This window comes from Sprattus sprattus (assembly GCF_963457725.1).
Source record: "Sprattus sprattus genome assembly, chromosome: 15".
In the NCBI taxonomy this organism is placed as follows: Eukaryota; Metazoa; Chordata; class Actinopteri; order Clupeiformes; family Clupeidae; genus Sprattus; species Sprattus sprattus.
In genome coordinates this window covers 5,760,789-5,770,788 of record NC_137913.1, presented here as the reverse complement: position 1 = coordinate 5,770,788, position 10,000 = coordinate 5,760,789, and the positions used below count along the sequence as shown (strand labels likewise).

Genomic DNA, 10,000 nt, shown 5'->3' with positions numbered 1-10,000 from the left:
TATGCTGCTGAGTTTTGCTTCAAAACCCAATCTATCTACTGTCATGATATAACATTGTAACAGTGATCCTCCTGCTCCTAGCCTTGTGCAAGACATATACCACCAGTGAAATTAGCTTGGAAGTACCTGAGCAACTCACAGCCATTGAGATGGAGGTGGTTGGAACACTGTGTCTTTGTGTGATGTACTAACTGTACTGATTCAAGCTCAATGTTTTCAAGATAAAATGTGCTACATTAAAGTTGATGTTAATGAAATTGCATGTGATATGGTTCACTGTTGACTTGTTTGACCAAACACCGTATCACCTGCCACAATAGGGTTTACATAATAACCCATGTTCAAGTAAGGGCAGATATAAGAAATTACTGAAAGTGTCAATCTCTTATTTATTCTTATTGATTTGCCCCTATTTATTATTATTAAATTCGATGGATCGATGAATTACTGTTACATATACCTAGATGTAGGTCCTCACAACTTTTCAAATTAAAAAAGAATAATAAAACAACAAAATCTACGACCATATGCTTTGATTTATATCATAACCTCCTGAGAACCAACCCATAGATGTGTGGCCTCTGTTTTTAAGGAAATCACAAATAAAAGAGAGACATTTGGTGACACTTTTTTCACTTGGTTCTAAGGAGGATAAGCTTTCTGTAGACAGTGGTACTCACTTGGGAATATACTTAGCCTGGTCTCCCATTCGGGTCTCAAAGGCCTCCCAGGCGGGAGAAAAGTTCTCATCACTCTCCATGTCCTCTTCACTCTCGCTGGACAGGAAATCCGACACCCTCTGAAATCCGCACAGAAACTCCTGCAAGTTGATTGTCCCGTCCTGATCAGTGTCGAGCTTTGCGAAAATTGCCTCCGTTTCTGTGGACTTCACATGAAGTTCGGAGCAGATCTGTAAAAACTCGTCTTTTTCAATGCGCCCGGAGTTATCCACGTCATAAGCGTGGAAGAGCGAGAGAAGCCGTTCGTGTTGGTTATCGTACTCCATTTGTATTCATTGAGTTTTAAAAAGGCATAAAACGTCTTGGTCTCTTCTGAAATCCCATTTATTTTACTAACCAAATCAAACGGTTTCACCGGTTGACAGCTGGTGTCCTGCAGCCGTGGCATCCATTTGCGCGCTGTAGAGGAATGCACCTTGTATACTGGTGAGAGAGTTTAAGTGCTGACACCTCCCAGTGTCCCAACTTGGTGAACTAGCACTGAGCAAACAGTAGGTTGGCGACGGTCCAGTGCTGGGTGACCGAATTACTTCTAATCAGAAAAACAAACATCAACACCATGACTTGAAACTCCGAAGTCTGCCTAAAGGTGCCTGACGCTGCTGAAACTGCGGTCCGTTGGCCTTTTGCTCACTGGTTTACGGGCGGTACGCTGGTGAGTTACAGCCACTTGCTATAAAAAACTTTTTTCATTTATACTTTTTAAGAAATGTACCAACCCTTAACATGTTTATAGATGGTACCAGTGCGTAACATACTTCTCCAACTGACCATGTCATTTTTCACCTTGAGACCTTCACCTTCTAGTGCTATGAAGCTCTTCTGTTTAGCGACAGATATTTTAAATAGACTACTACGCTAATGATTTAGAAATTCCAGGAATTGCTAACATTTATATTATTATATCTAACGTAATATCCACAATCAGTTAAACTAAAGATGACAGGTTAACAAGTTAAACAGGTGTTTTGTTTGGGGTTGTTATTACTGTGAGGTGGTATAGTGTGCCATCCGTCTCTCCAGCGCGAATCTAACAGTAGAATGACTCTTTAGAAAAGCCTGTCGGAACTTTGCTTTGGAAATGATCAGAACCGAACCGTATAATAGTAACATAGTTGACAAGGACACATCAACTCCTTTGGGCAATACGGCTCCTGGCATTCTGAGCTTGAGGAAGTAAATGAGTTGTGTCCACACTCCGAACGAATCCCGCCACAAGAGACCAGGATATAACCTGAAACCCTGTGAAGAAATAACACACCTGAAGCGAACAGAGGCAGAAACCTACAGTTCTCTATAACCATTAACCAGGAAGGTCTTAATGCCAAAGGGATAATTTTCCCAAACAGGTTTGTTGGGGAAGATAAGGGAATATGAGAACCAGAGCAGAGTAATAGCACTGACCTAAAATCGCAATACGTAACTAAAATCATTGTGTATGCCTGTAGGCTGCCAAAATATAATCCATAATGAACTCCTTTCAGTCATTAAGGTTTATGAAACATGTACTGTACATATGACTACATCTTAGCCTGTAGCTGGGATTCACAAGAGAACCCACTTTAAGAAACACTATGCAACAATTTGACACTTTTTGAGGTATGCTTTTATAGGCAACTAGTTTAGGTACCATCCTCGAAGTCATTTCGATAGCATATGGTCATGTGAAGGACAGATAAACACCTGTGTCTTTACCACTAGTCATCCAGGATATGCCCTATGTTATTCCTTTTTCCGGGCTGGAACACTGCAAAAATGGAAAAGCTTTCACAGCATGACCTTGCCAGCTATACTGCCAAAAGACACCAGAGAGTGTGTTGGCAAGCTTCTATCTGTATCAACTGGGCTCTTGTTGGTGTTTGTAAGGTTTCTGAAAGCCTTTTAGGTAGTTAGCTTGCTAGTTTTGGAACAGAACTCCTTATTGCTGCTTTAAATATGAAGTGAGAGAACCATTTTATTTTATATACGTTCCAACAATAGTAAGGCGCTTCTGATGTGAATGCTGTAGACTGGGGTGACAGTGTGTGAATGCTGTAGGCTGCAGCTGCAGTTTCCCCAGTGTGTTGACTTAGTAGTAGTAGTAGTTACGCAGATATCTTAAGGACTGCCTGGAAACTTATCTTAGTTTGATCCTGGAGGCTTTTGAATGTCAAATACAACCAAGACTGCTTATGATTCTCTTAAGAAGACTACAGGACACTGAATTGACAATAAGACTTTTAATGGAATGTGGACATAAAACTTCATACACAGATAAAAAGATTTATCTATATACATTAAGGCAAAAACATACAGATCTATTTCCAAAAAAACTACAACTCCCAAGGGAGCCTCTGAGAATGAAAAGCTTGACAGAGGTCTCCCACAGAATGTGCGCATTACAAAAGTTGCATTAACAGCATAGAGTGATATTAGTAACATCTTAAGTTAGTGTTCTAACTGTAAACAAGCTGGTTCATGATTGGTCAGTGGCATAGGCCATCAGTAAACAAGACATCCGATTGGCAGTAGTGCACGACTATCCGGACTGGTGCTCCTTCTGGAAGCCACTCATGTAGTTGGCTAGAGCCTGTGCATCCTCCACAGTCACAGCATTATACAAGGATGCACGGATGCCTCCGACGGACCTGTGAGAGAGGGAAAGAGGGACAGAGACAAAGAGAGAAGAAGAGTGAAAGAATGAACAAGCAAAATAATAACTGGGGAAGGGGGGAAAAAACAGGAAATGAAAAAATGAAACAAAAAAAAAGAGGAAACTCAAAACATAGAGTTCCAGCCATTTCATCAGAACACACACACACACACACACACACACACACAGTTATCTGTGGTAGGTACCTGTGTCCCTTAAGAGAGATCATGCCGAGCTTGGCAGCTCCATCCAGAAACTTCTTCTCCAATGCATCATCACCCTGGCTGCTTCCCACGCGGAACGGCACATTCATCCGACTGCGACAGTCTGGATCCACAGGGCACCTAGTCACACACACACACACACACACACACACACACACACACACACAGGCAGCAATCAGGTTAACTGGGTGAGTACTCTAGGACATTTTGTAACCAGACATGTTGAAAGCTTGATGTTACCATGAGTACTGGTTGCACGTCTTCAGTGACCCCCCCCCCCCAAACACACACACACACACACACACACACACAAACAAGAACTCTGGGTAATATCTGTGTCACTTACGTGTAGAAGCCGTTGGAGGCACTAATGATGTCATAGATGAGGGCTGATTTCTGCTTGTTGAGACGTTCCATGGCTTCAGTTCCACCGTTGTTCTTGATCCAATCCAGAACCAGACTCATGATGTAGATACTGGGATTGGGAAGATGGGGGATTATGGATTATGTGAATGTAAATGTGAGTGTGTGTGTGTGTGTCTATGTGTGTGTGTGTGTGCGCACGCATTACATTACTTTGAGTGATATTTTCATGAGTTGTTCTAAGATTTCACTTCTTAGGACTAGTGGAACTAGTGCTAGGATTAAAGTATTACTACAGTGTATAGAGGGATAGTAGAAGTTGTTTAGCAGACATTGTGGCCCTTTGCTGTGATTGGCTGTTGCTGAGGGGTACGGTACCTGAAGCAGGGTGGGGTGTTGTGATTGGCTACTGCTGAGGGGTTCCTGAAGCAGGGTGGGGTGCTGTGATTGGCTACTGCTGAGGGGTACCTGAAGCAGGGTGGGGTGTTGTGATTGGCTACTGCTGAGGGGTTCCTGAAGCAGGGTGGAGTGTTGTGATTGGCTGTACTGCTGAGGGGTACCTGAAGCAGGGTGGGGTGTTGTGATTGGCTACTGCTGAGGGGTACCTGAAGCAGGGTGGGGTGTTGTGATTGGCTGTACTGCTGAGGGGTACCTGAAGCAGGGTGGGGTGTTGTGATTGGCTGCTGCTGAGGGGTAGGGTACCTGAAGCAGGGTGGAGTGTTGTGATTGGCTGTACTGCTAAGGCGTATGGGTACCTGAAGCAGGGTGGGGTGTTGTAGAGAGAGCTGTTCCCAGCCTGGACCTGGTAGTCAAGGACGATGGGACACTCCTTTAGCGCCGAACCCAGAAGGTCCTCCCGTACGATCACCACAGTGACACCTGCACACCCCACATTCTTCTGGGCACCGGCAAAGATCAACCCAAACTGGACACACACACACACACACACACACACACACACACACACACACACACACATTTCAGTACAATAAGTACCCTCAAACAGATGATGATTAACACAACCCAAAAAAAATCAAGTACATTCTTGGTGACTAATAACAAATATGATATGATACAGGCCGTAGATACAGTATCTGAAGCTGAGGGACGTTCTGTTCATGGTTACTATGGTTCCTAAAACTATGTTTTGTTTGCCTTATCAAATTCTAAAGGTCTGTATCCTTGTTTATATCCCAGCTCTGTAAAAGCACCTCAAATTAATTAAATAATAAGTTAAGACGTGGGAGGCCATTGAACAACCAAGTGCAGCAAGAAATGAATAATCACGTCCGCACTGTTGCCTCCTCACCTTGGACACGTCTACAGGGCGGGACAGGAAGTTGGAGGACATGTCGCTGACCAACACTGGCCCCTTGGGGTCTGGAGTGAAGTTGAACTCCACACCGTGCACCGTCTCGTTGCAGCAGTAGTACAGGTAGGAGGCGCTGGAGTCCAGCTTGTAGCTGCCACTCTCTGGGATCTCTGGAGAACATTTACATTTAGTCATTTAGCAGACGCTTTTATCCAAAGCGACTTCCAAGGATGTATACACATTTTTTTTTTTACATTTACACTGATGGCACACTGCACATCAGGAGCAATTAGGGGTTCAGTGTCTTGCTCAAGGACGCTTCGACAGGGTACTGAACAAGCAACCTTCTGATTACTAAACGACTTCTCTACCTCCTGTACTACTGTCGCCCCCAGAGAAACAGTCAAGAGGGCACTTAGCTCTGGGGGAAAAAGTTTCTATCGCCCAGCCACTGTTCTCTGGAGGAACAGTCAAGAGAGCACTTAGTTCTGGGGGGAAAGAGTGCCCACTGCACACGTGTGCACTGTAGCATGTTCTGAAGGAAACGCACTCGAAAAGACTCAAGCTCATGCTTCGTTAAAACGAGTCCTGCTTTTTGGGTCTGAATTTAAATTGGATTATTAAGCAGAGGCTTTCACTCAAAGCAGCATATACATTTGAAAGATAAGAGCCTACACATGGTTAACAGGCATGCTAAATGGCTGAAAGGGCACAGGAGAAAGACACCATTATCAGTTACGCATGCTTTTTAAACACGCAGAACCAAGTATTACTGACTAATTGTTCTCAGATCTAGGCCTGTGTGTTTGTGTGCATTGCACTCACACACACACACACACACACACACACGCACACCCACACACCCACACACCCACACACACACACGTACACATACTAGTGTAATCTAGGCCCGTGTGTTTGTGTGCATTGCACTCACACACACACGCACACACAAACACACGCACACACACACACAGACACACACACACATACTGGTGTAATCTAGGCCCGTGTGTTTGTTTGTATTGCACTCACACTGACAGTGGCCTTCACATTTCATAAAGGGGGAGGGAAAAAACTGAGACTGATATTTGCCACAAGCCATAGTGATACATAAGCCAAGAATGAACTCTCCCACACACACACACACACACACTCCCTGAAAGTCATAAATAAGGTCGGCTTCAGCTGTGGGAAATGTGGCAGACCAAAGGTTTATCCCAAAACATGTACTAACACGACAGGAGGACAACTTCCTCTCACACAAGAAATCCACATCAAAGAAAATATTGTGAAAGAGTTTGATCTAAAAGGTTTGTATGAAACACATAGGACACTGCACACACACGGGCAAGAATGTAAAGGTCTCTGCACAGGAAAACTGGAGTCTCTCTAGACTCACACACACACACACACACACACACACACTCACTGGTGTAAGAGTCCAGTTTGGGGTGCACCACGTTGATCTTGCCATATTTCTCAGCCTCCTTGGCAGCTTTGGCCGACCACGTTCCTGTCACAATGTAGTCGGCCCGCTTCGCCTCCTTCAGACCAATCAGATTGAGAGGGACAGCACTGAACTGGCCAGACCCGCCTCCTTGCAAAAAAAGCACTTTGTAGTTGTCTGGGATCTTCCTGAAGACAAGATGGGGAAAGGAAGGCAAGACTGAGGAGAAGAGCATGTGGCAAACATCCTTTCAATTCCAGATTCGATAAACTAAGATCTGAGATCTTGAACTGATGTAAAATATCCTTAAGGGCTTATCACATGTCAATATCAAAACAAGACAATATCCTCTTTTGTATGCGGCTAAAAAGCCCTTCTTCACCTTCTGTGTTAAGTATAAATAACCATGTTTGGCTCTGGCTCAGAGTCCCTCAGTTCTGCTGCCTACTCTCTTCAACAGAACTTAGAGCAATGGAGGAATGGATATATACAGTACCAGTCAAAAGTTTTGAGTGTTTTCTTCACTTTTATTATTTTCTACCTTGTAGATTAATACTGAAGACATTTAAACTACGAAAGTACACATATGGAATGATGTACTACACAAAAAAAGTGTCATCTACCATGTAGAAAATAACAAAAGTAAAGAAAAAACTTCCCAAAAAATGAGAAGATGTGTGTCCAAGCTATTGACTGGTACTATATATAATTAATATATATAAAAAATAATGTATTTTATTCATAGGATATCTTTAGTAATTAAATGACATTGCCCTGCACTGCAGTGGATCTGTGCTCTGAGGGGAAGAGGTGTGTAGAACCGTGCTAACTTACATGTGGCACACATCCTCCCAATTTCAGATTCGATAAACTAAGATCTGAGGACCTAAACTGATGACTGTTATCACATGTCAATATTAAAACAAGACAATATAATAACAAAAATCTCCTCTTTTATACGCAGCATAAGCCCTTCTTCACCTTCTGTTTAAAAGTATAAACAAACATATAGAACCGTGCACACTTACAGTAGCTCCCTCAGCAGATTCTCAGTGGTGTTGATGATCTTGGTGAAGTCTGCGGATCTGTGGCTCATCTCTGGAAGACAGGACAATGTGGGTCAAGCAATGCATGATGGGACACTTCATGAAGCTGAACCAGTGGCTTCCGGAACACTCAAACCAGACCTTATGAAGTAGCCCTTCGCCCACCCAGGACACTGAATCACTCAAACCAAATCCCATGAAGAAGCCCTTCTTCACTCACCCAGGACACTGAATCACTCAAACCAAACCCCATGAAGTAGCCCTTCGCCCACCCAGGACACTGAATCAATCAAACCAAACCCCATGAAGTAGCCTTCTTCACTCACCCAGGACACTGAATCACTCAAACCAAACCCCATGAAGAAGCCCTTCTTCACCCACCCAGGACACTGAATCACTCAAACCAAACCCCATGAAGAAGCCCTTCTTCACTCACCCAGGACACTGAATCACTCAAACCAAACCCCATGAAGAAGCCCTTCTTCACTCACCCAGGACACTGAATCACTCAAACCAAACCCCATGAAGAAGCCCTTCTTCACTCACCCAGGACACTGAATCACTCAAACCAAACCCCATGAAGTAGCCCTTCACCCACCCAGGCCACTGAATCACTCAAACCAAACCCCATGAAGAAGCCCTTCTTCACTCACCCAGGACACTGAATCACTCAAACCAAACCCCATGAAGAAGCCCTTCTTCACTCACCCAGGACACTGAATCACTCAAACCAAACCCCATGAAGAAGCCCTTCTTCACTCACCCAGGACACTGAATCACTCAAACCAAACCCCATGAAGTAGCCCTTCACCCACCCAGGACACTGAATCACTCAAACCAAACCCCATGAAGAAGCCCTTCTTCACTCACCCAGGACACTGAATCACTCAAACCAAACCCCATGAAGAAGCCCTTCTTCACTCACCCAGGACACTGAATCACTCAAACCAAACCCCATGAAGTAGCCCTTCACCCACCCAGGACACTGAATCACTCAAACCAAACCCCATGAAGTAGCCCTTCACCCACCCAGGACACTGAATCACTCAAACCAAACCCCATGAAGTAGCCCTTCACCCACCCAGGACACTGAATCACTCAAACCAAACCCCATGAAGAAGCCCTTCTTCACTCACCCAGGACACTGAATCACTCAAACCAAACCCCATGAAGAAGCCCTTCTTCACTCACCCAGGACACTGAATCACTCAAACCAAACCCCATGAAGTAGCCCTTCACCCACCCAGGACACTGAATCATTCAAACCAAACCCCATGAAGAAGCCCTTCTTCACTCACCCAGGACACTGAATCACTCAAACCAAACCCCATGAAGAAGCCCTTCTTCACTCACCCAGGACACTGAATCACTCAAACCAAACCCCATGAAGAAGCCCTTCTTCACTCACCCAGGACACTGAATCACTCAAACCAAACCCCATGAAGAAGCCCTTCTTCACTCACCCAGGACACTGATGCCAATGCCATTGTAGTTTGTGAACTCCTTCTGAGCTTGAAGCAAAACCTGCAGAAAAGAAAAAGTGAGGAGGTGGGTAACGTTTTTTCTGTTTTCTATTTGTTTTGATATTTTATTGTCATTTAATTGTACAGCACTTTGATCAAAGTGAGTTGTTTTTAAATGTGCTTTATAAATACATGTGTCTTGACTTGACTTGATAATTCACATATGAAATCCTGGACCAACGCTTCGCCCTCAGTTTATAACTTTCACAGTTGGTAGCACTCATGCATGCTCTGAATGGCAAATTATGCGCTACAGGTAGCGACGTTGTTTCATTGAAATAACTACTTGCAGGCATGGGACAGCACCACATACGCGTCGGGCATTTGCAACAAAAACTCAATCAGGAGGGTAGCTATTCGGAATATCGAATTTGAATCGCATCATCTGCGATCCAAATAGGCCACAACATCATTTGACATCTGAACTGTGAGATAATACGAAACTATGCTGCGTCAGAGAAATCACTGCGGAGAGGAATGGAGCGCCCTCTCGTGTTCAAATAACAGAAGTACGACGTGGGATTTTTTTGGGGGAGAACATGAAGGGATGATGCAATTTACTACCAGGTTGTCGGAAGAAACGATACGAGTTCTTTCGACATGAATGCAAATACAAAACACTTTCAGCTTCATTGCTAAACTGTCAAGCAGTAGGCTTCTTACTGAAACACTATTGAGATGTTTCATGAATGCACATTGTCACAATATTG

At 44.0% G+C, this 10,000-nt stretch overlaps 2 protein-coding genes across 2 annotated transcripts in view; both read right to left on the bottom strand.

Annotated features, from left to right (window-relative positions):
- The window catches only part of rasef (RAS and EF-hand domain containing), a gene marked incomplete at both ends in the record, with an annotated part of 21,095 nt that extends 20,089 nt beyond the window's left edge, over positions 1 to 1,006 (bottom strand). Inside the window, one exon of the mRNA XM_080852422.1 lies at positions 681 to 1,006. Coding sequence (XP_080708548.1) covers positions 681 to 1,006 — 326 coding nt within the window. The remainder of the gene's footprint in view (positions 1 to 680) is intronic.
- A 2,252-nt stretch (positions 1,007 to 3,258) lies between these two features.
- psat1 (phosphoserine aminotransferase 1) overlaps positions 3,259 to 10,000 on the bottom strand; it is a gene marked incomplete at its 3' end in the record, with an annotated part of 7,074 nt that continues 332 nt past the window's right edge. The window contains exons 2-9 of the mRNA XM_080852434.1: positions 9,231 to 9,291; positions 7,750 to 7,819; positions 6,704 to 6,909; positions 5,269 to 5,441; positions 4,715 to 4,884; positions 3,943 to 4,071; positions 3,579 to 3,716; positions 3,259 to 3,367 (exon numbers count right to left, since the gene is read on the bottom strand). Of these exons, the coding sequence (XP_080708560.1) occupies positions 3,259 to 3,367; positions 3,579 to 3,716; positions 3,943 to 4,071; positions 4,715 to 4,884; positions 5,269 to 5,441; positions 6,704 to 6,909; positions 7,750 to 7,819; positions 9,231 to 9,291 (1,056 nt within the window). The remainder of the gene's footprint in view (positions 3,368 to 3,578; positions 3,717 to 3,942; positions 4,072 to 4,714; positions 4,885 to 5,268; positions 5,442 to 6,703; positions 6,910 to 7,749; positions 7,820 to 9,230; positions 9,292 to 10,000) is intronic.